This window comes from Acinonyx jubatus, chromosome X, assembly GCF_027475565.1.
Source record: "Acinonyx jubatus isolate Ajub_Pintada_27869175 chromosome X, VMU_Ajub_asm_v1.0, whole genome shotgun sequence".
Lineage (NCBI taxonomy): Eukaryota > Metazoa > Chordata > Mammalia > Carnivora > Felidae > Acinonyx > Acinonyx jubatus.
The window spans coordinates 56,364,129-56,388,385 of record NC_069389.1 but is presented as its reverse complement, the minus strand read 5'-3'; the positions used below and the strand labels follow the sequence as shown (position 1 = coordinate 56,388,385).

The 24,257-nt window shown below is 53.4% G+C and overlaps 1 protein-coding gene across 10 annotated transcripts; it reads right to left on the bottom strand.

The window, feature by feature from the left end:
* Positions 1-975: 975 nt before the first annotated feature.
* Positions 976-24,212, bottom strand: MED12 (mediator complex subunit 12). 10 transcript variants are annotated; one of them, XM_053202452.1, is made up of 46 exons: positions 23,893-24,212; positions 23,256-23,360; positions 22,856-23,047; positions 22,560-22,719; positions 21,390-21,571; positions 21,092-21,202; positions 20,714-20,968; positions 20,204-20,350; positions 19,723-19,822; positions 19,462-19,598; positions 19,112-19,243; positions 18,383-18,509; positions 17,696-17,925; positions 17,157-17,237; positions 16,853-17,023; positions 16,505-16,649; positions 16,288-16,338; positions 15,840-15,958; positions 15,464-15,607; positions 14,822-14,985; positions 14,513-14,644; positions 13,863-14,090; positions 13,543-13,687; positions 13,250-13,370; positions 12,766-12,867; positions 12,547-12,660; positions 12,119-12,294; positions 11,756-11,935; positions 10,412-10,483; positions 9,823-9,956; positions 9,499-9,660; positions 8,874-8,985; positions 8,637-8,726; positions 8,043-8,152; positions 7,719-7,854; positions 7,289-7,450; positions 5,643-6,017; positions 5,263-5,413; positions 4,902-5,107; positions 4,659-4,736; positions 4,515-4,569; positions 4,352-4,439; positions 2,188-2,410; positions 1,708-1,889; positions 1,474-1,555; positions 976-1,251 (listed from the first exon to the last, which is right to left on the bottom strand). In XM_053202452.1, exons 1-46 carry the CDS (start codon positions 23,989-23,991, stop codon positions 1,087-1,089), a joined length of 6,633 nt encoding a protein of 2,210 aa, XP_053058427.1. In that variant the 5' UTR covers positions 23,992-24,212; the 3' UTR covers positions 976-1,086. The 10 variants fall into 10 exon arrangements, with proteins under 10 accessions (XP_053058427.1, XP_053058430.1, XP_053058422.1 ...); XM_053202455.1 differs by having other exon boundaries at positions 1,752-1,889; XM_053202447.1 differs by having other exon boundaries at positions 4,352-4,569.
* Positions 24,213-24,257: the final 45 nt, after the last annotated feature.

The window sequence follows — 24,257 nt, the reverse complement described above, 5'->3', positions numbered from 1 at the left end:
AAAGGGGTTGAGAATGACCCTGCCACAGTTCCAAATGTGACTCTGGATCAACAGTTTTGGGTTTTCTCTACAGTAACAAGGGAGTAAGCAACAGTCACCCTGGGAAACTGCCAAGGTGGGTCACTGGAAAAACAAACAGTTCCAGCAACAGAGCAGAGAGAGGAAAGGGTCCTTCCTGTTACTGGGTCTCTCTTCCTCCTATAACCACACCAACCTTCAACCACCAATTCCATGGGGACACTTGCCAACTGAGGGCAAGTCTTCATCCCAGAAATGGAATTCTCAGGAAAGTGCTCCGTCTAGGATACTGCTTGGTGCCCAACAGGGAGCGCACAAGGTGGCAACAAGTGTAGGCAGTGTCTGTCACACCCTCCACCCTGAAGCTTGTGGGATGGATGGAAGAAGAATCAGGTTCCACCAATTCCTACCCCCCCCACACACCCCCCACTGGCCTTCCCCCATCCCAGTGGTATATCTCTCATGGAGAGAAGCTATAGAGAACCTGCAACACCTCACTGAGAAGGTAAGCTGCCCTTCTTAAGAAACTAAGGGCCCTTGGGGCACCTGGGTGGCTCAGCCGGTTAAGCATGGTTAAGAATCTGACTTAGGCTCAGGTCATGATCTCGCAGTTCCCGAGTTCAAGCCCCCAAGTCAGGCTCTACACTGACACGGAGTCTGCTTCCGAGCCTCTATCTCCCCCTCTCTCTGCCCCTCCCCTGCTTGCGTTGTCTCGCAAAAATAAACATTAAAAAAAGGAAAAGAAAAAAACCTCAGGGCCCAAACCTATATAATATGTTGCCAGGCTGGAGAAGGAAGGAGAGAGTAGCAATCCAATTAGAATCAAGGAATTTAGGGGATAGACGGCAAACAGGGGACTTGATCTGAACGGGAACAGAGGCTCTGACTGGTTAGTCCAGTCCCCAGCACTCTCCCAAGAGCCCGCCCTTACTGGACATGCAGAACTCACACACTCCCTTTGCAAAGAAGCTCTGTGTATTGGGTGCAACAGCTCTGGGGTCTCTATATAAATAATATACAAAACCCAACAGCTCAATGCCTCACGTTAACAAAAATACTAAAAACTTATTAAAAATGGAGCCTGAGGGAAGAGCCCCAACCACTACTGGTGCTAGCCCCAGAGGGGGATTGGGAATTGAGAGGAAAGGGTGGGGCCACATCCAGTGCACAAGCGGTTCTTCCAGGTGGCTCAGTAGCGTCCAAATATGTTGGTACTGGGCTGTGGCTGGGTATCTGTGAAAAATCAGAGATTATCAGGGGTGGGAGACCAAGCAGGGATGTGGGTATGCACGAGGAAAGCTACTCAGGTACCAAGGGAAGGGATGGGACGCCATGCATCCCCCCACAACCTGGGCCTGAAGCATTCAGCTCGGCTCCTCCCCACATCCTCCTTCCCCCCTACCCCCCATTCAGTCCCCTGGGGGGCGCTCTCTTTGGGGAGGAAAGCAGGCTTACTGGAGAGCTGTTGTTGGAGTTGCCTGACCAAAGCTGCTGTCTGTTGCTGTTGCTGTGTCTGCTGAAGCCCCTGGCGCTGGAACTGAGGAGGAAACGAGGAGTGGAAAATTGAACTTGAACTTTCTGTGTCCTTCCCCATCTCCTGACCCCCTTTTTGGAGCACTAGGCCTTTGTCTCCCACCTCTAACCCTCTGAACACTGTTCCCATCCCAGTTCACTGGCTGTGTGCCCAACCTGGGCAGCTGTCCCTGAGCCAGGGGTCGTAGTCCAGCAGCTACCTGGGGCTGGGACTGGGGCTGGGGCTGGGGAGGGGCCGCTTGCTGCTGCTGCTGCTGTTGCTGCTGTTGCTGCTGCTGTTGCTGCTGCTGCTGCTGCTGTTGCTGCTGCTGCTGCTGCTGCTGCTGTTGCTGCTGCTGCTGTGAAGACAAGAGATACATCTAAGGGGAGCAAAGGAGCTGAGCCCCAGAAGCGGCAGCAGGGAGGGGACCCGGGGCCACTGCCCTCCCTCCTCCCACCAGACAACTCCCAAATCTCTCCCACCAGGAACCCTGGAAAACAGAAGGGGGAGGGGAGGAAAGCGACTCCTTAGGCCCCTGCCCCTTGCCACAGCCACTCTGCCAGAAGGAATGACCTGGAGGGGCTTGACCTGGAGGCGCTTGCGGCCTCTTCCCCTCCTGAGGCTCTTAGGGCCCAGCTGCCATCCCAGGGTCTTACCCGCAGGATCTGCTGCTGCTGCTGCTGCCGGATGTGGTACTGCTGCTGCTGCTGCTGCTGCTGCTGCTGCTGCTGCTGTTGCTGCTGCTGCTGCTGCTGCTGCTGTTGCTGCTGCTGCTCAGGCAGGATGGAAGCCGATCGGACGCCAGCCTGGACGCCCTGTGCGCCCAGCGGTGTCATGGTACCTATCATGGATGTCTGCTGCAAGGTCTGGTGTGAAAACCTGCAAAGACCAGTGGTCTAAAGGTCAAGGCACTGGAGGAGGGTAGGGACATAGGAGTAGAAGTAGAAGTCCTGGGTCCCTGAACGGAAAGAAACATCAACAAGTCATTTCATTCATTTCTCCTGTCACTAACCAGAAGGACCCCTTGGGTTCGGACAGATTTCGAGGTTGGGGAATAAGGGGCAAAGACAACACCCCATTTTAGTGCCTCATAACCTCCACAGTTAAGAATCTTCCAATCCTGTTTTAGCTGTTTTTCTCTTACAGAAACGAAAACCGGCCCTCAGCACAAGATAGGCATTCTATAAACACCCACTGAGGTGGTTTCTGTTGCTGTTGATGGTGGTCCACCGATAACGTTCCAGACTATGAAAGATATGAGTTCTACTGTTCTCGTGCCTTCCCATGTACATCACTGCAACAGGCTACCTACCAGCTGGGCCCCCTTGTCTCTGGTCTTCCTTCGCCTTCCCTATGCATCCTATCCCTGCATCCTATGTTAATCTGTCAACACACCAACACACCATATGGCTTTCCTGATCAAAAGAGCTCTTGGTGGGACTGTGTCTCAAGTCTGTATCGGGCACCCAAGGCCCCATACCAGCCTGCCCATCCCTGGCCTGTCTCCTGCTACTGCCCCAGCATGAATTTTACACTCTATCCGAGCTCTTCTTCCTATCCTCCCAGCCACCCCCCTCACTCTGGTTCCTATGTCTCTGTTCATGCTATGTCCTCTACCTGGACTCCACTTCCCGATCCTCCACTCAACAAATCCAAATCACAGCGATCCGTCAAAAGCCAACTCAAGGGGAGCTTGGGTGGCTTAGTCGGTCCAGCATGTGACTTTGGCTCAGGTCGTGATCTCATGGCTCGTGAGTTTGAGCCCCGCTGCTTGGGATTCTCTCTCTTCCCCTCTCTCTTCCCCTCCCCTGCTCGCTCTCTCAAAAAGAAATAAACTAAAAAACAAAAAAAGGCCAACTCAGATCTAACCCCCTTAGTGAAACTCTCTGATGACTCAGGCCCACGATGCCATGATCTCATACCTTCTCTGAATTCCCATGTACTTCACAGCACATGACTGCGCACCTGATTATCTCTCTCCTCATCGTGTTTTTTAAATGTTTTTCCGTGTCTCATCTTCCCAGCTAGACTAAAAATTCCCTGTGGTGAGGGACTTTGTATTTTCTAAAATCTCTACTCACCTTACCCCATCCCAGAGCAGTGCTGGCCACACTGGCCACACAGCGGGCAGCTGACACATATCAAATATTTATTTATTTATTTTTGAAAAAGAGAGAGAGAGAGAGAAGACAAGCAGGGGAGGGGCAGAGAGAGAGGGGCACAGAGAATCTGAAGCAGGCTCCAGGCTCTGAGCTTTCAGCACAGACCCCAACACGGGGCTCGAACTCACAAACCGTAAGATCATGACCTGAGCTGAAGTCAGATGCTTAACCTACTGAGCCACCCAGGCGCCCCAACTGATACTTCTAAATTAAAGGACTTTTCCTCCAGTCCACTCCCCAGCATTCTAAATCCTAAGCTGCAAAGCCTCAAGACATAATTCCCATGTCTTAACTAAGGCGTGAGGAGCATTCAGCATGGTAGGAGGGCTGGTTGGCTAGCCTGTTCCAGTGTGGAACTGCTCTACTACTGGCTTGATGACTCCTTACCACACAGTACATCTAAGAACCCAGGATCTTTCCTCATCATAGTTGTGTGAATGATTTCCCCTCTCTGGGCCTTGAAGAAATATCGGGCAAGCGGATGTGAGACTATTGGTCAGCAGGGTCCCTTCCAGCTCCAGCATTTCGCGGCCAGGTAAGTGTTCTTCGCCTTTCTGAATGTTCTGACTAGTCCCGTCACCTCCTGGCATGGGTTTTTCCATTTCAGATGCTCCCTGTCATCTCAGTGTGTCTCCATGGCCCCCACTGCCCTGGGTACCTTTGAGTGGAGGTCAGCCCATGTCCGTAGGTTGGGGCCTGCTGGTGCACATAGCCACTGGGCCGCTGTTGCAGGTGGCGAGTAGGATCTACAAGAGTAGGATTGGTAGAAGGGTGGGTGCTCTGATAAGGCTGGCTGGAGTAGCTGGGGGGCACCATGGTACCTGCGGGGCCTGCGTGTTGCTGCAATCCCACATGAGAAACATAAGGAGTATAGCCCTGCAGAGAAGGACAGAGGGGGTCAGGGCCAAGAGTGTGCACAGCAGCCTGCCTTAAGGCCCCTGGCTTGTCACCCTCTGTGCCCTCACCTGGGAGGTCTGCAAACCGTAGGAAGAGCTGGGAGTCATCTGATGGACAGATGATTGTCCCAACATCCCCTGACTCTGCTAAAAGGAAAAAGGAGACAAACTCAAACTCAGGAAATGCTTTCTGCCATCTCGTTTCTCCTATCTCCCACTCTGGAAGTCCTTGTGAAGATCCCATGTGTGTCCTCAGTCCCGTGACCCTCAAAAGCCCCTCTCCCTGACGGCCCTCCCTACTGCCCCTCTCACTATCTTTGCCTGGAGCTGTTGGCGAAGGCGCTGTCCTTGGGGCACCGCAGGCTGCTGCTGTCGGTAGACAGATGTCTTGTAGGAGGAGGGTTCTAGTCCCATGACTCCAGTCATGGCCGTGGGCATCACTCCCGGGTAAGGTGGTCGGGTTGACAGCTTCTGCATTGGTAATCGCACGGGGCGGTATGGGTCCACACGAGGGCCACCTGGAAAGGGGAGTGGGCTGACCTCTCTAGGCTCCCCATCCCCCTTCATCCCCTGCTTGGTGTCCAGGTCATCCACATATCCTCACAGATGTGGCATCTTCCCTCAGGCAGGAGGAACGTTCGGGTAACCCTCCGTCCTAGGGGCTGGCACTCACCTGCCGGCAGCGGCTGGTTCTGGGTGTACAGGCCTATGGAGCCCTGCCTGTAGCTAAGGTGGGATATGGATCCAGGGTTCGCATGGTGCAGGAGGTCTGGAGGCACTGTCACACCATACGGGCCGCTCCTTCCTGGGCCCATTCCATAGTCCTGTGTAAACAGCAGAGGACGAGGGTGAGTGGACCGCAGCGGGGTGGGGTGGGGTAAGGGGTATCCGGGGTCAAGAGGAGCTAGACCCATGTGGCTAATCTTCTTAATTCCAATGGCACCTCATCCCCACCTCCCTACTCCCGCCCCCAGGAATCAGAAACTGTATAGAATCACGGAGAGAGGGGGGCTGTGGAAGAAGCGTAACAGGAGAGTGGGGGGCCGTGCTAACCTCTGTCTTGGTGGCTGGCTGGCTGCGTTTCTTGCCCTTGGTGGATTTCTTCTTGCGTTCCTCGGTACTAGGTGGAGCGGCCCCAGGTTTGTCAGTTTTGGGGGGCTCTGGAGCCTTTTTCTCAGGCTCGAGCAGGGTGGGAGCAGGGGGCTCCTCATCTTCCGGTGGCAGTGGCAGTGGTTCCAGGTAATACGCACGGGGCCGGGGCCTCAGATGTGTGTGGTAGAGCAGCAAGCGCTGCTGTTCCTCTCCTCGGGCTACTCGCCGGTCGACCCGGACTGTTCCAAACCAGCCCCAAGAGAGTGGCGCTGATGGCTTCAAGCCTTCAAAAAGATCCCAGGGAGAGATCTTTTGTTTGGTGGAAACCTGTAGACCCTGCTCCAGAAAATGAGAAACAGTGAGCTGCTGAGACCTGGAAAACAGAAGATAGACCTTGAGGACTGGTAAGAGAGGGGGAAATGTCTGTTGGCAGCAAAAGAAGAAAAAAGTCAGGGGTAGATTCAGGGGAGGCGGTGAGAGAAAAGACAGCCGGACACGGATATATATATATATACCAGCACACATGCACACTCATGGGGAAGACAGAGAGGAGGGGAGAGGGCGATGGGCAGGGGCAACAGAGACAGACACCGACACTCAGAGGAAGACACGGTCAGAAACAGGATGGTGGTGAGAGACTAAAGACAGGCAAAGACAGAAGCAGAGACAGGGAGACAGAGAAAAACAGGAAGAGAGAGACAAAAAGGTGAGTGAAGAGACACAGAGGAAAGCAAAGTGAGAATCAGGCAGAGAGAGAGAGAGAGAAAGAGAGAGAGGGAGGGAGAGAGAGAGAGGGAGAGAGACTCAGAAAGACAGATGGGCCGGGAAAAGAAATGAAGACAATGTATATATGACTGGGTTGGACTGTAGATTTCAGACTCTGCATCCTCCTTCCCCTCTCTCTCTCTCTGCTCTCCACAATGATTATGGTTACTCAACAAATACTGCAACTGACAGAGGGTACAGAGAAAGCTGTGCAGAGATGGGTGGGTAGGGGCAGAGGAGTGCAGGGATAAAACAGATATGGCAGTTGGCCAGATGGGCGGGGTACAGGCAAGGGTGGAGGCGGCCAGGAGGCAGGTGGGGCAGAGGAAAGAGGAAGACAGGGTGCTGGGAAATGGGTGGTACGTCAAAAGGTGGGTGGGGATGGTGGGCAGAGGTGAAGGGAGAGACTGAGGAAAGAGGATGAGACTCCCAAGATGGGAAGCAGAAATGTACAAAAAGTTCAGTGATCATGGGACGCCTGGATGGCCCAATCAGTTAAGTGTCTGACTCTTGACTTCAGCTCACGTCATGATCTCATAGTTGGTGAGTTTGAGCCCCGCATTGGGCTCTGCGTTGACAGTATGGAGCCTGCTTGGGATTCTCTGTCTCCCTGTCTGTCTGCCCCTCCCTGCTCACACATACCCTCTCTCAAAAAAATAAAGAAACATTAAAAAAGAAATTGAGTGATAAGCTGAACACCCCTGAGATGGCTCCCACCAGCAGAGCCCGATGGATTCCCTGGCCTGATGAGCCTGTCGCAGCCACAAGGTTAATGCAGGGAAAGTTCTTTCCCAGAGGGGGAAAAAGGCTAGGTGTGGGGATGGGAGGAAAATGGAACGTGCCTCCTTCTTGAAGATGGAATCGAAGCCGGCAATCTTGTTGCCCTTGGTGTCAATAAGGGAGCCTTGTGGCTCACATGTGATGACATCTCGGGTCTGCTTGGGCAGTGGCAGCAGCTGGCGAACTTTTTCCAGACTGTCCGACTGGCGCTCCCCCAACTCTTTCTGCGGGCAGAGAAAGATGGGATGAGAGCTCAAGGACATGGAAAAAGAGGGATTAGAAGTCTCTGGGGAGAGCCCAGAACCTGGCAGGAAAAAGATACAGAGCAAACCGTCGCCACACAAATACCAACGAGAAAGTGGACGTCAAAGGGGAGGGTGGGCGGCTCTGGCCAGGACGAAGTCCCTGAGGCTACTCGACACCCCCAGAGTCAGGGGACAGGGAGCCCAGATCCCAGTCCCCTCAAGCCTCGCCCTGGCCTCCTCTACTCACCCGCAGCTTCTTCACCAGGTTCATGTAGGCGCGTTTGTTTTCCTCCATGCTGCCTTGAGAGATGCTAGACATGTCCGCAGCCAGGGTCCCATTGATGAGCACGCTCAGCATGTCCAACACGGTGGTGAAGAGCTCGCTGTGATGAGAAGTCAGGAAGAAAACCCGAGAAGGAGAAAAGCTAAGACACAGACCAGGGCCTCAGGGTGGGACGCGAGTGGGGACACCTACACGGATCGCAGCGGGTCGGCGGGTCGTGCACCTGGGGTGGGGGAAGGGAGTTCCTCTCGGGTAAAAAACTGAAAGAAGGGGGTGGGGATGCTTTACTTGTTGGACTGCATGTCGACAGTGCCGCTGATGATGATCTCCAGGAGCAGCACAGCCCACTCCGTGGTCTGCTGGGTGCTGCGCTGCACCGTGTCAAACATGCCCCCCACCTGCCAGGGCCACAAGTCAGTCAGATGGCTCAGGGGCAAAGGCTAGCATTCAGGGAAAGCTTACATTAGAACCTAGCTTGGTTGTGACTTAGGACACATTAGGCCATGGTCCAGCTGTAGTTATGATTTGTTACGTGATTTCAGGCCAATGACTCAGTTCTTGACACCTCTGGGCCTCAGTTTCCTGACTTCTAAAATGATGGGAGCTGGACGAAAGGATGTCCAGAATCCCATTCAGCATTCCACAGTGGGTTTCTAGGGCTTAGTATCCAGAATCTGGGATACCAAGGCAGGGTCCCTGTAAGGGTCCAGTCCCTTAACCACTTTTAGGTCCTGCATCCTTAGGAGGGACAAGTTAATACTTGAAGACCCAGAAGAACTTGGGCCCTCCATCTCTGTGCCCACCCTCCCCCAGGCAGGGGGCTTCTTTGCGGTGTAATTCTAGTGCTACCCGTTTCTTTCTTGTCCCCGGCTGCCTTCTCACCAGGTTGAGCCGCAGCTTGAGCGCCTCGTGCATTAGCTGCTTTGGTTTGCAGTCATCTAAGTACTGGTCATCTCGCCAATTATTCACAATCTGAGACAGAAACAAGGATAACACATGGCCCAGGGATCTTCTTGCTTCCATCCCCAAACACCCAAGGCATTGATGAGAAAGTATCGAAGGTTCCTGGTGCACCTTCTCTGCCCTCCCGCCCAGCTCTGCAGTCCCAGAGACCTGTACCTGGTGCACCTGGCTGTAGAGGGAGGTGAGGAGTCCCTCACGCTGCTCATCTTGCCCTTTCAGACATGTCAGCACCAGGGATAAGAATGGCTGCTGGCTCAACAGGGACATGCTGGAGAAGGGAGGAAAAGAAAAAGAACGGGGGGCACCTGGGTGGCTCAGTTGGTTAAGTGCCTGATTTTGGTTCAGGTCATGATCTCTTGGTTCGCGAGTTCGAGTCCCATGTGGGGCTCTGTGCCGACAGCTCGAAGCCTGGAGCCTGCTTCGGATTCTGTGTCTCCCTCTCTCTCTCTCTGCCCCTCCCCTGCTCACGCTCTGTCTGTCTCTCTAGAAAATAAATAAACATTAAAAAAAAAAAGAAAAAGAAAAAGAGAAAGAGAAAGAAAAAGAACGGGACCATGGGATAGAAGTCAGGAAACTTCCAACCCTATCACTCCAAGCCCCAAACTCCGCTCTCCTAAGTTCTAGCCTCTTGCTCAACCATGCCCACCTCCTACCCTCTGGTTTTCCACTCTTCTGTGGTTTTTATTCCCACCCCTCTGTCCCAACTCCTCACAACTTTTCTTCTTCCCTGGGCCTGCCTCCTCTCCTGTCTACCCCTCAATTCCAGTCCCCTCTGCTTTACCTTTTCTGCTTTTGGCGATCGCGTTCTTTGCGGGAAGAGGACCCCAGATGCTGACCCTTCTCCAATTCCTCCCCAGCAGCCTTTAACACATGCCCCTGGACTGAGGTGGGCAGTTTGGCAATGAGGGGGGCCACCAGCCATACACCGGAGCGCTCGAGAGAGCTAGAAGACAGACGGAGTACACAGGGTTCCAGAGGAGTCAGGCAAGGGATGGGACATTCCATCTTTGAGGGACATGCCTAGTAGCTCCATGAGGCTGAAATAATTTACGCTACCGGAAGAAAAACCCATACGGGGAGGGTTCCTAACACGTTTCTACCCAACCTGAGCACAGGCTTGGTCTTGCTGCTGCTAGGCATGTTGCTTGAAGTGTTTCCAGAAGACGACCCTGTCTCTGCCGACTGTTGGAAAACCTCGATTGTGGCCTTAGCGATGTTCTCTAAGAGGGAGTTCATCTCCTGGGGAGGGTAAAAGGCACAGGGGTGCTAAATAGTGACTGGGGGTGAATGGAAAACAGATGGTAGGAGGGATAGGAGGTGAGGGCAGAGAAAGGCATCGGGAGGGTAACAGGAGGGTAGAGACACAACTCTGCTGGAAGCTGTGCCCTTCGGCACCTCCGTATTTCTCCAATTGACCACTGTCTATTCCTTGTATGCCTCCTTACCGTTGTGACCACAGAAACAGCCTCCACCACCGCCGCCGCCATCAACCTTCCCCCACAGCTCAGAGCCCCAACCCTCCCCACCCATTTCCCTATTCATCGGCCCCATGCGTCAGCCATCTTCCCACACTCTCTTATGTCTCCCAGCTCAAGAACCCAAGGGCAGGACACAGGTTCTTCTATGGTAGCCCACCTCCCTGGCACATGGAGCTGGACATGAGCATGGGAAAGAGGGTGCCGGGCAACACTCACATTGTTAGGGGTCTGCTTGATCATCAGCTGCAGTTCCAAGGAAGACTGGCGCATGGTCCACTGGTCCAAGTTCTGTGACAGAGACACCACCCCCACACTAAGTCACCACTGACACCCCCAGCTATTATCACCCCGAGGCCAGTTCCTGATCTCTCATAACCTTGAGACACATATGCCTACGAGTCTGAAAGGAACCTCTGCATCCCAGTCTTTGGGAAAGACTGCACCGAAATGATCCAAGATGGTTGAAAACCCTATCCTATTTCAATTTGTTTTATGTTTGTATTTTATTTTTGAGAGAGAGAGAGACAGAGCATGAGTGGGGGAGGGGCAGAGAGAGAGGGAGACACAGAATCTGAAGCAGGCTCCAGGCTCTCAGTTGTGGGCACAGAGTCCCATGCAGGGCTCGAACCCATGAGTCGCGAGATCATGACCTGAGCTGAAGTCGGATGTTTAACCAACGGAGCCACCCAGGCGCCCCGAAAATCCTATCCTATTTCAAAAGCGGTTCAAGAAAGGCTTCACATCTCTCTCCAGTCTCCTGTTCCAGAGCCTCACATTCCTTAGCATCAGGAAGTTCTGCCTAACGCTTGCCCTAAATCCTTGATGTGAAAGTTGAAGCCTGCTTCTCCTGTTTTAAACCAGCTGCTCAAAGTCCTTTACAGACCCGAAGGCTATTGTGAGTTAATCTCTCTTTGACATTATCTCCTCTGGGCTGAAAAGACCTCATTCCTTTAGCTCTTCCTACCTAATGGCTTTACTTTCTCACCCCCCAGTTACCCACATGTCTGAAGCAGTACGGCAAGGCAGAAAGGGCACAGGGACACCTGGGTTCCCATGCTGAGTCTAAACTTACTAGTGTGGGACCTTGGGCAAACTATTTAACCTCTTCAAGCCTCGGTCTGTCCCCTCATTGGTCAAACACAGCTACTCCTACCTACTTTACAAGGTTGTATGAATTAAACGAGAAAATGTGCAGAGAGGGCTGAGCACGATACTCGGCACGAAGCAGACAGTAACTGAGAGCTATTCAGTAGTACTCGTGTTAGTTACCGAGCCGCCAGATGAGTGAGGCCCAAAACTAGGCTTCCCAGATGTCATGCCTCCCACTGATAAGCTATGGTCCCACTCCAGGTAGCTGTGCCCTCACCCGACAGTTTACTCCAGAGTCTAAACCATACGAGCTTGACTTCTAAACCCATGTCGGGGCTCACCACCTTTTGCCCACATCCTTGTTCACCTTCCTACTTGACTCCTTCCCTCTTTTTCTCTCAGGGTTCCCATTGTTTCACCCCAGGCCCAGGCCCCACTGCTTCCTCTAAGACCCCCATCACCTTGGCCTACCTGGAGAATACGCTTAATGCGTTGCCGCTGGGGGTTTTCCCCATCCTCGTTGTCCAGTAATCGATGTGGGTAGCAGATGAGCTGCATGAGGCGCTGAGCCTGGGCGCTACTCAACACCGGGTCTTGTAGGTCATTGCTGTCTTCACACAGTGATTTAAGGCAACGTTCTCCTACCCATTCCTGAAGAAGCTGATAATCAGGGGACTGGGGCAACCAGTGAGTGGGGTAAGGAGTAAGGGGGGGAACGGGCTGGGGTTTGGTGAGGGACACGACGTATGGCAGGAAGGTGGCATGATGGTGGCTGGAAACAGGACTATATTGTATCAAGGCACTTAGGAGGTATGGGGGGAAGGTGAGACTGACCTGTTGGCAGATGCTGCGTAGCACGTACTTGGCATAGACATCCAGACTGGCTGTCTCCACAGAGATGTTGCGGCCACCCTGCCTCCGACCGCCACTGCCCCCTCCTCCCTCCTCTTCTGGAAGTTCTTCTGTTCCTCCTGTCACAGTGAAGCCTGAGCCCTTCAGTTCCGCATCCCCTGTGGTTCACGGGCAGGAGATAGGGAGGGCAGAGTGAGATCTGAACACAGTGTAGAGACCCACCCCGAACCCACAGAAGCAGCAACTCCCCAAATCCTGCCCTACAGGACAGAAATATACTTCCCTCCCTCCTCGCCTCCCCCAAAGGGCAGAGAGACCACCTTCAGGAGAGAGAAAGACTGTCCTTTGTAGTTTAGCTGGCACTCCACCCTACACACACTTCTGGCACCACTCCCTTCCTACCCCCATACCAAGTACAAACACAGCCTTGAGAACAGCAAACACAGCTCCATCCACTATGCGGTTCTGGGAGGCAGCCAGCAGGTGGCGGTCACAGGAGGACCGGATTCCTACGGTAGGCTTGTCTGCGGAGGGAGCTCAAATCAGGGGAAGCAAAAGTAGAAATGGCAGGGGGTGGGGTAGCCGAGCTTTCTATTGCCCTGACGCCAACTCAGATCCGGGTCACTTACTCCCATCTGACTGGCAAGGATTGAGTTGAGGTGTCTTGAAAAGGTGGAGGAGGATGCGGCAGGTAAGCCGAGCCCCCGGCTCAGAGTCCTGTTCGCTGCAAGCTAAAAAAAGGAAAACAGAGCCAATTGGACAGGGTGAAGGCAGACCGTAAGTGGTTTTGTGGGCGGTGAGGGCCTGAGAGGGAAGATGAGGTCACGCAAAAGGAGAAATAACCAGATAATGCTGGAGGAGAGATAGAGAGGCGAACTGTCTTGCAGTATAAGGGGAGTACCTCGCAAGGTCAAAAAAAAAAAAAAAAACCTGGAAAGATCAGGGCAGCCGACACCGGGTTAGAAAGAGGCCGCTCCCAGCCTGAGACACACCACAGGACTGGCCTCTGGTGAAAGCAGGGAGCCCCGCACCAAACAACGAGAAACGGGGCCATCGAATGCATAGTAAAACTCGGGGTCCAGAAATTCTAGGGGTTACGGATTGGCAGTTCACCAGCATTAAGGAGTGAAGGGATGGCAGCACAGCGAATCAGATCCTCGAGGAGCAAACACTGGCGAGCGATGAGGATGGCGACAAAGGTAGCCAGGGAGTCGTGAAAAGACAGGTCACTAACCTGGAGGAAAAAGCAGATGGACACCCCGGACTCAGTGTGCAGACAGGGCGCCAACTCAAAATGGTACGCCTCCACTCGATAGCTCTGCCCCCCTACTACCTTGATTACTGTGACCGGTCCCCTGCCCTGGTAACAGTTCCGTGCCCCAGCAGGACCCCGGCCCAAGTCTCACATCCACATTGCAGAGAAGGTCGTTGAAACCACAAGTGCCATTGTTAGAGGAGCAGCACAGGGCCTTAAGAACTCCTAGCCATTCGGCACTCAGTGACTTGCAATAGCCGGTCAGCTCCGCACACAGGATTGCGATGTCATTCACCCTGGGGAGAAGTACAAATGCCCTCAGGAAAGCCCTTGTTCCACAAAACCTCAGACTCATTAACTTTTCATCGCCACCCCAGCAATAACCAAGGTTGCAGTACCTCCCAGGCATCTCATCCCTCCCAATATCAGGCAGGAGCACGGTGCCCGTTCCTCACTCAGTACGCCCCATACCTATCGGGATCATGGTGCCCCACACAGACGTGCATAAGGGCATTGCAGACAAAGCTGTAGCGGTTAGCAGGGTTCTCACTAAGACTCTTGCCTAGCCCCGTGTATGTGAAGGTGTGAGCTGCAGGGTTCTCCAGAGTGTCGATCATGAACTCGGGCGCCCAGCGCATGTTGGATTCTGATGGCTCCACGTTGCAGTAGATAGTGTTCTTCACCTTGGAGCAGAAGTCGCTGCGGTGGGGGAGAGAAAGGAGATAGTAGTATCAAAGAGGATCTGGTGTGGTAGTGGGGATGGTCGGGAGAGAGGAGGAAAGAAAAAAAGTGAGGGACCAGCGACCTTGGGACAACAAAAAGGGAGATGGGACAAAGCAGATGGGTCAGGAAAGGGCCTCAGGGAGAGTAAGGCGCAGGGGCCTCTGCAGGCAGGGAGGAGGACTGTGGGCCCCTCAGAGATGGGCTGGAGGCCAGGCTGATAAGGAAGAGAAGGAGGCAGGCCTACTTTTAGGAACCAAGAACTTGTGGAGGACACAGTTCCCAAATGGCCCTGCAGGGACAGCAGGGTCCCGGGATGTGCTCTGCTCCTGAGTTGAGTGGTAACAGAAAGGAGATGGGACAGGGTCCTGCTCTCCACTCTCACCTCCCACCTCTCTTACCTGAAGAGCTCCCCAAATTTGCTCTTTAAATGGCTACAGGAGGTGTACAGATCATAGAGATAAGCAAGGATACAGCGTTCTGCAGAGGAGCCATCTGACCGGTTCATCCCATGCTTCACTACACCACACAGCCTGTCACGAGGGAGCAAGGTCAGGAGGTTCAGCGGGTGGTGCGCACGGGCCAAGGCACAAAGGTCCCCACACACGGATGGGCTCAAGGCTCTTGGCAACCTTCTCGCCCTGTCCACCCAAACGGCATGCACTTCCCCACAGTGAGAGCCCCCCACGTTCTGCCGAAGCCCTGCTTACCCCTCAAAGACCTGTGCCATCTGGTCCTGGTTGAGGATAAGGCAGGCGTGATAGTGCCGCAGGACAGCCACAATGCACAGGCACAGGCTGGTAGTGTAGCTGCCCACCAGATCCGAGGATTTGAGCAGCAGCTCGGCCTCAACTACGCTCAGTTCATTCAGCAGCTAGCAGAGTGAGTGTGGGGGGTGGGGGAGAGGAAAAAATGAGAAGAGGCCCTACATGGTATAGGTAACCCCTCCTTCCTGCTAGGACACTGCCAAGGCAGGCCTGGGCCCCTTCCTGCTGGAGTTGCCTCAGTCTAGAAGAGCTCTGTTGCCATATGCCACTGTCCTTTATTCTACTAACGACACAAGCCGCATCAATGATCTAACCAGTCTCTAGGATACAATTCTATGAACTCCGCAGTGGGAGAACAGTCTGTGCCCAACGCTCTAATCCATCTCCTAGGCCTCCCTGCGGATCACTTGAGCCTCTATTCCTGCCTTCTTAGCTCATATTCTACTTCACCTTCCAGCCCCCACCACGCTAGCCTTTCTGCCCTCCAAGTAGCCCCAGGATACCGGCTTGAGCCTCTATTCCTGACCTGGTGGCCCTATCCGGCACAGACTCCTTCCTCCACCCCCGTCTCCCCCACTTCCCCACCTGAATGGCAAAGTCGATGAGGCCACTGATGCTGAGTGAATATTCCATGAGGTCGAAGATGAACTGCACATGCTGCACCAGAGGCAAGTGGTATGACATGCCAAGGGCAAAGCTCGTGATCTGCTCCAGAACATTCCGGGAGACCTGATAAGGGCAGTGTGAGTGAGACGGGAGTGGAGAGAGGTGGGAAGAACCAGGGAAGCAAGAAAGGATGGTGGTGGAAGGGGATGAGACCGGGAGGCTTAGCCTGCCGGCGGGAGGGGGGGGGAGGGAGCGGGGGGGGGGGAGGGGATGGGGGGGGGCAAAAAGATAAAGAGGAAAGGAAAACAGGGCAGGACGCCAGAATGTGGGAAGGGGGCTGGACTTAGGCCCACACCTGAGCTGTGACCTGGTGTTGGTCATAATGTGAGAGGTGCTGGAACTTAGCAAAGATATCTTCAGCAGTGGGGAAGGCTTCAGGCCGGTTGCGCCTCCGCTTCTGCCCGTCCTCCCCACCTGAGGGGACAGTTGAAACGGACCAGTCAGGACAGGGAAGATAACTAGTTGACTGGGGGTAGGGAGGGGGGTATGGAGAGAAGGCTACAGGTGGGGGGAGGGAGGGACAGGGGAAGGAAGGGAGGGAGGAAGGGTGTGAGGGAAGAAAGGAGAAGGGAAGGGAGGGTCAAGGAGGGGTTGGGGGAGGGATAAAGGGAAGGGGACAGTGAAGCAAAGGTTTCGAGGACCACAGGCTACGTGGACCTTAGAGGCATACATACAGGGAGGTGCTAGGTCGAGGGAGGGAAGGGAGAGGGAGGGAGGGCAGTATGGGGCTTACTGTGAGGTACCTAAGAATGTCAGGTCTCCAGGATTCAGAGGCACAATAGGAGCAAGCTGGTCTGCAGAGGGGGGGAATGAGGGGGGAAGTTTCAAAAGGACTAGAGCTCTCAGGAGACTCTAAGAGACAGGACATTGGGACATGACTGGGGGTTCCCTGTGCTGGGGAAGGGGAGACTGACTAGGGCACTCTTTTGGGGAGAGCTGTTCAAGGAGCCTCAAACCCACCAGTTTCCGCTGTCCCCTTGCGGTTCAGAACCTTCAGGATATCCTTGGTTATTTTCTTGATGGCATGGCGGGCATCATCTCGCTGCTTTCCCACCCCAAACAGTACGACCAACCGCTGGTTGCACTCATGGCTGCATGACTCCTCCTGCATCCCAGCAGCACCGTCAGACTCCAGCATGGATCTCTTGCCCTCCTCTTAAAAGCATGCTCCATGCCCCTCAGCACCCCAGTGCTCCAGTCCTTCCCAGCACGCCACACCCTCAGGACCAGCTCCAACCCCTCGGCACACTGCTTGGACAGAAACCTGGGCTCAAAATGGATGGTCTCAAGGTGCTTGGGGAACGGTACCTGGGGGATGGGAAAGTGTGTGGCGTACTGCACGTGCCGCGGCTGGTCATAAAGAACCCCGAGGGTCCCTTCTATCTTCTCCTTGGGTGGGGGCTTCACCTCCTTCTCAACATCTGGTTTCTCAGGGGATGGACTGCCCTTCCCCTCACAGGGCATAGTAGGGGAGAACAACTAAGATAAGGCAAAAGGGCAGAACATTTAGAAGAAGAAAAGGGGGCAAGGGGCATAAAGAAACTCCCCAAAGAGGTGTAACAGGAGGACCTCAGGAGCTGAATTCTTCTACACAGGGATCTAACTAACTTACTGAGAAATCAGGCTTCTCCATGTCCTCAAAGAGCACACTGGAACTAGGGTCAATGTCCATAGATTCCGAGAGCCCTGGGTCCTGAGGGCACAGAATATAAGCAAGGTTGCTTTAGCCCCAGGGAGCTGCTCCCCACCATCTAGAAAAGTTGACAGCTAAGTTGGAGAGAGGAGACCATGTTGGGAAAAGCAATGGCTCTGTGCTCAAGCTTTTGATGGGTCACACAAGCGCCATGGGCCATTGCTTTCAGCTTTAAAATGGGTGCAGGCGCCTGGGTAGCTCATTCAGTTAAGCTTCCGGCTTCGGCTCAGGTCATGATCTCGCGGCTCATGAGTTCATGAGTTCCAGCCCCGCGTCAGGCTCTGTGCTGACAGCTCAGAGCCTGGAGTCTGCTTCAGATTCTGTATGAGAGGGCTTTGCCATCCCCAAAGCACTAAGCAAACACTAACCTCACTATCAGGTAAGAGATTCGCAGAGGACACTGGGAGCCAGATGGGAATGTCAGAAGAAACTGGCTAGCGCAGGCACAGCCCACTCACCTCCAGCTTGCTACTGCTGCTGCCCTCAGCCTCCTTGCGCTCAGAGTCATCAGCGGGGTCATCAAAGGGAGAGGGGGGCCGGGGACCGGGGGCTCCAAAGGCAAGGTCCCCTCGGGAGATGAGAGTGCAGGTATACATGTTGTGGGAGAAAACATCATGTCGAATCAGTTCACAGAACAGCAGTACCAAGTTAAAGAACTCCACTCGTTCACTCTCACTTCGGGGGTCCGCTGCAGGGAGGGAATGAGAAAAAAGGAATTGAGATCACAAGAGATGGGTAGCAAGGGAGAGAAACACACCTAAGGCACAGTGTTCCCAGAGTACCTGAGATAGGCAGGAGGAATTATCCCCCCAAAAAAGAAACACCCCGAAACTGTTGAGGGACAGAGCACAGTTGGTTACCACCCCCTCCTGCCCCACACCCCATCTTGGAAAGGAATACAGTATCCTTGCTGCTATTTATATGTGAAAATGCTTCCATCGTATGTTCTTGTTTTTATTCTTCTCTTTATTTCTTTATTCCATTAAACTGTAAGATGATCAAAGACTAGAATTATGTCCAAAAATCGTTCTGCATAAAGCCCAAGACAGAAATATATACCAGAAACCCTTAGTTATGCTTCCTGGTGACAGTGGTGAGTAAGTGGGTCTAGGCAGAGGTAACCAGAGAGTGGCAGGGGTCCATACTCAGCATGGGAGCCTGGGTATCCAGAAACTGCAGGAGGACATCCTGGAAAATGGGAGCACTGGGAGCCGAAAGGGAGCCAGAGGCAATGGAACCCTTCTCATCTGCAGCTTCTGATTCTCCACAACGCTGTAAGATGAGAGAACAAACCATAGCATTGCTTTTGACCCGGGTCTTTACTTCTCCACGTGTAATGCACGAACTACCACCTGTTTTGCCTCCACCCCAAGCTTTTCACTCCCATCTCTGCTTTGACCTCCATTTTCATTCCTGCCTCCCAACTGAAGCTTTGACTGCTTCCCTAACTCTAGCACCAATCTACTCCTTTCTACTTTGGCCTTATGTCCTCAACTTTCCCTTTAGATTCCCTACCACTTCTTTATTCCCACAACTTTATTTTTTTAATGTTTATGGATTTTTGAGAGAGAGAAAGACAGAGAGAGAGAGAGAAAGAAATGGTGCACAAGTGTGGGGGGGAGGGGCGGAGAGAGAGGGAGACAGGATCCGAAGTGGGCTGCCCGTTGACAGCAGAGAGCCCAATGTGGGGGCTCAAACTCACGAACCATGAGATCGTGACCTGAGCCACAGTTGGATGCTTAATCGACTGAGCCACCCAGGCGCCCCTATTCCCACATCTTTAACTTGGGTTCCACTACCAGCTCAGTTGGTCTCCAGCCCCAGTTGCCCCTGCCCCATCAGCCAATCGCATTCTCTTATCTCTGTCCCCTAACCTCAGCCTCAATCTCGGCCTGTCTCTTCTCCAGCAGCTTGGCGACCACCATAGCACGATGCCGACCAGAACGCTTGCAGCTGACAGCCCACTCACACAGTAATGATACTACGGCATCATCATCGGAAGAGATCTGGAGACCAAAAGGAGTTGGGGGTGAGTAAGGTAGGGCTGAGGATAAAGAACCAAGCTCCACTTTCTTCAAGACTGGCCCCATCTTAACACCATCCTAGGCCCGGTAAGATAGTCTCTTCGGACATCCCTGGTCTTGGTGCCCCTCCATGTCTTCCCCTCATATACACTGCTGCTCTTGCAATGCTTTTTTCTCCTTCTGTTCCCCTTCTCGCTTACCTCATGCCCATCCTTGCTAGGTCCCAATCCAAAGATTCGGTTGCAAAGGGAGTCAAGAGAGTTGCTGAAGTCAGAGCGCTCAAAACTATGGCTGTCCAACACTTCCAAAGTATGGAGCACCCGTCCAATGGTGAAGCCTCAGGAGGAAAAGTGGTAAAGGGGCCTTAACTAGAGACCCGATGCATTCCAACTCTCAGATCTATATGTCCTTACCATTCTTTCCTCAAACATCCTTCTTTCTATCTGTCCTCTGGCACCCACCTGCAGTAGCTTCCTGGCACTTATCAAAAGACCAGCGAACCTCAACTGCCTGTCCTCGCTCCTTGATCTGCTGTTCAATCTCACGCAACTTTGCACGGACCTGCGACATGGAAAAGGAAGGCTTTAAAGATGCACCAAGGCAAGCATAAGGCCAGAGCCCAGGCTAAGAGAATAGCACCAGACTCCGAGTCATTATTTCTTTTGTTTTTTTTTTAAGTTTATTTATTCTGAGAGAGTGTGTGTGTGTGAGTGGGGGGGGGGGTGCAGAGAGAGAGGGAGAGAGAGAATCGCAAGTAGAATCCCATTTGTGCTGATAGCGCAGAGCCCGACGCAGGGCTCGATCTCACAAACCATGAGACCATGACCTAAGCCCAGATCAAGAGTCAGACGCTTAACAGACTGAGCCACCCAGGCACCCCCAAGTCACTACTGCTGAAAGAGCAATCACCTTCACATCCCAATCCAGGGGTACCAAGCTTACCTGCTGAGTAAAGGCACTGTTGCCCTCTGGCATGGGCAGGTTGGAGGGGGCAATAGGCAGGTGGTCAAGTGGTGAGCCAGTCTTAATGCGGCTATCAGTCAGTGAGTAGTGCCAAACCAAGGCACTAGGACAACACAGGAGGATGGTCTGCCAGACAGGAACAGCTAAGTCAAACTCAGTTACCATGTCTGTGTCTCCAGAATCCCATTATAAGAGCCAACCCTTAGGTTTCAGATCCAATGTTATTCTGAGCCCTGAGAGTAGTACCATTCCATCTCTGAGCCCCTCCCCTCATCCACTCTCCTAAAAGGCTTTGGGCCTACTATTTCATCCCGGGAAGAAACTAACTGAAAAGGAACCAGCACCCCATGAATGAAAAGCAGCAATCCCCACGCAAGTACCCGGTGCCTGCTTTCACCTCCAATTTAGAATCCCCCTGTTCTCCAGGACAAACACCCAAATCTTCTCAGAATGCTTCTCCCTACTTCCTTGGGCCCACCCAGTACCTACCTGAAGGATACAGCTGAGGCCAAAAACCAGGGGCCGGTGCTGAGGGCACATCAGCAGGTCACTAAAGGGTGTAGAGGGTGTGCTGCTAGTTGGGGGCTGAGGAGTGGGGGTGGTGGGCAGTGTGCTTGTCGACTGAGCAGACATAACGTGGGAGGAGTGACTGCTCACACCATCCAGTTGCAAGGCCAGTCTCCGGGTACAGAAGTAGGCAAGGCGGCGGGAGAGGTATGCAGACTGAACAAATTCCCCCGAGTACTGTGAAGACATGCCGATCAAAACCCCTAGTTCTCCCCATGGGCCATGGCACTCACGTTTTATTCCTCCTCCTCCAAGCCTCCCTAGACGCCCCCACCCCGCCCCGCAAATCCCAGGCCTTACTCGAAGCAGCAGGGGCAGCAGAAGTTTAAGCAACTCATCTTCTCCTGGGCGGATTTTCTCAAAACACTCAAGTACCCAGGTCAGGAACTCATGTCTGTCCAACATTCCATCCTATGGATGCAAGGGGTGGGAAGAGTATCCATGTACCCAGGGACTGTTAGAGCTAAGGCAGATAAAGTAAATGAAAGGAGGAAAAGAACCACGGCTGGGGCAAACTGGCAGGCAGATTCCGTCCTACACTGGCAGAATGTGAGGCCAGGCTCCACCAAGGGCTTGCACGACATGCCCTTCTTCCTACCTGAAACATGAACATGGCCAGCTTCTCGTTGTAGTCCCACTGCCGGATTGCCACCTCTACATCATGGGGCAAGGGCCCTATAGTGGAACCACAGCCCCCACTGCCTGCAGGCCCTGGCCGGTAGTATTCAGCCATCTTTTGCAGCTGCTCCCATAAGTACTTGGTGATGATCTGAGTCCACTCTAGGAGAAAGATGGGAAAAGGGCTATTTTATACCCTCTCTCCCCTTAGGACATCTTCTGTCTCCCCTACCCCCCAGCACCCACGCCCCCAATTACCATACTTCTAAAATCGTATTCATCCTCTTAGGCTCTGGTCGAATGCCACCTTCCTAAAGCCTTCCCAGGTGTCCCCAGAAGAAAGTAATCTTTCTGGGGCACCTGGGTGACTCAGTTGGTTAAGCATCCGAGTCTTGGTTTCGGCTCAGGCCGTGATCTCGCAGTTCGTGAGTTCCAGCCCTATGCTGGGCTCCAAGCTGACAGCGCAGAGCCTGCTTGGGATTCTCTCTCTCCTTCTCTCTCTGCCCTTCCCCTGCTCACTCTCTCTGTCTCTCTCTCAAAATAAATAAACTTAAAAAAATTTTAAGTAATCTTTCTGTCCACTGAAGTCTCAAAAAACCTTCTGCTTTCTCTTTTGACAAATATATATACTGTATATATACATACACACACACTTCCTACATATAATTATGTGACTCACACATATGCCTTACCATCCTTACCCGATTATAAGCATCCTAAGGGCAGGAATAAGGTACCGGTAACCTTGATAGCCCAGTACATGCACACAGTGGATAGTCAAGATACCCAATGTTTACCGAGTGAATGCAAGATACAGCAGAAGCAAGGAATACAGGGGCGCCTGGGTGGCTCAGTCGGTTAAGTGTCCGACTCCTGATTTCAGCTCAGGTCATGATCTCACAATTCATGGGACCAAGCCCCACATCGGGCTTGTGCTCACAGCACAAAGCCTGTTTGGGATTCTCTTTTTCCCTCTCTCTTTGCCCCTCCCCCGCTCATGTGCGTGCTCTCTCTCAAAATAAATAAACTTACAAAATAGTTAAAAAAAAAAAGAAACAAGAAATACAGAGGAGGAAGGGGAATGATTCCAAGCATCTATCACTCCTTGATGCGATAGGTGGTGGGACCCCTGGTATTAGGAGTTACTCACCCATGAAGGGGTCAATGACATGTCTCTTCTTAACCTTGGTCTCACTGATTGCTGCATAGTAGGCACAGGTCATCTTAATGAGCCAGGCAGCCCGCATCACAGGCACTGTGTATTTGGCTAAGTACCCAAACACTTCTTCCTTTTTACTGAAAATGGGGACCTGGATGGACATCGCAAATAGTGAGACCTCTATTACCTCCACAAGCTGGCACCCACATAGCTTAATCTGAGAATAGGATGGTACTTCGTACCCAAGCTCCTAACCTTGGCCTGAAGAAGACAAAACAGTACCTCACCTTTTTGGCTAGTTGTGTGAGTGGCTTGGTGCCAGCCAGGTCAGTGAACCAGGTGTTAATGGCACTCTGTGATCGCGCAGTCACCAGCCAGAAGTTGTCCTTTTGGTTCACTTGGGGCTTCCTGCGACCAGTGTCGGGGAGGGTGTTACAGCGTAACTTCTCTGCAATGATGCTGCTGAAGTTGGAACTGATCTGAGGGAATAAAAGTATATGTCAGGGTGGGAAAGAAGGGGCAGAGGGGTGGTCATGCCTTTGATGGGCAAATGCCAATGTGGCAGCATTAGGTTACGAAGGAAACCTCAGCCATTTAGGTCATCCCTTCAGGTCTTCCTAACCCAGGGCCTTTGCTCCCTCTCAGATTCTTCCAGCCTTTTCCCCCAGCCTGGCAGGGTTGTCTCACCTTGGCAGGATTGAAGTTGACGTTCTTGGCACTGCCATGTTCATCCCCAGAGACGGCAGGCTGGTTATTGAAACCTTGTTTTACATTCAAGGCCGTCAGTTCATCCTGAGGCAGGAAAACGTCATTTTAGCTTTTTTTCCCCCTTGGGGGTGGTGGTGGTGGGAGAGGAGGGCAGGAGAAGAGAAGGGAACAACGGGGGAAAAAAAGGTAGGAGGAGGATTCTGAGTAGAACAGATTGTTATTTAAAGCTAGGCCCTTATATTCATTTGGACCCCACCCTCACCCCCACAGCCACTAAGATTTCCAATCACCCAGCGCTCTCTCAACATCACTCTTCCTTGCGAGCTTGCGAGCAGCTGCAGCTCACCAAGCTGCCTCAGACAACTTTCTGAGGTGTGTGTGTGTGTGGAAGGGGGCGCCTCCAGCGTGGCCCCTACATCATTCCCTGTTCACACCCGGGAACCCACCCCCACCACCCAGGTCGCACTCTCCCACACCAGCCCACTTTACTCTTACCCCTTTTGGGACTTTGGCTCTCACCAAACCGCCCCGCCCCCCCTTCCCCAAACCATCAACGCTTCCTCTTATGCCGATCGCTTGCCTCAGGCGCCTCCAGAGCCCCGATTTTTGAACGCACCTCCTTCTGTTTGGGATCTTGAGGGTACACATCGGGAGGCCCCAGCCGCGGCCGCTTCAGGGGCCGGTGTTCGTAGCTCAAGATCCCGAAGGCCGCCATCTTGCCCAGCCCGTAGCGCCAGAGGCGCCAGCCGGGGCCGGCGGACGGGGGAGGGGGAGAGGGAACCGAAAAGGGGGGCGGCGGTTGGGAGGACGGCAGCCGAGAGACAACAGGGGGCACGTTAGAAACTCTCGATCGTTGCCGGAAACTACCGAGGGGAACCGAAGGACGCCGGGAACCGTCGGACAATACCGACTGCAGCGGGGGCGGGGCCCAGCCTGGCGTGGGGCGGAGCTCCGCGGCCGCGGAGCATTTGGGCCCGGGCG

Excerpts from the sequence above, each read along its gene's own strand:
- MED12 (XM_053202447.1), bottom strand. The coding sequence starts at position 23,991 with ATGGCGGCCTTCGGGATCTTGAGCTACGAACACCGGCCCCTGAAGCGG. Across the intron at positions 17,926-18,382 it reads TACCCAGGCTCCCATGCTGA|CGGACCCCCGAAGTGAGAGT; the intron begins GTATGGACCCCT and ends CCCTCCCTGCAG. Across the intron at positions 15,959-16,287 it reads TGGAGACCTGACATTCTTAG|GTGGGGAGGACGGGCAGAAG; the intron begins GTACCTCACAGT and ends CTGTCCCCTCAG.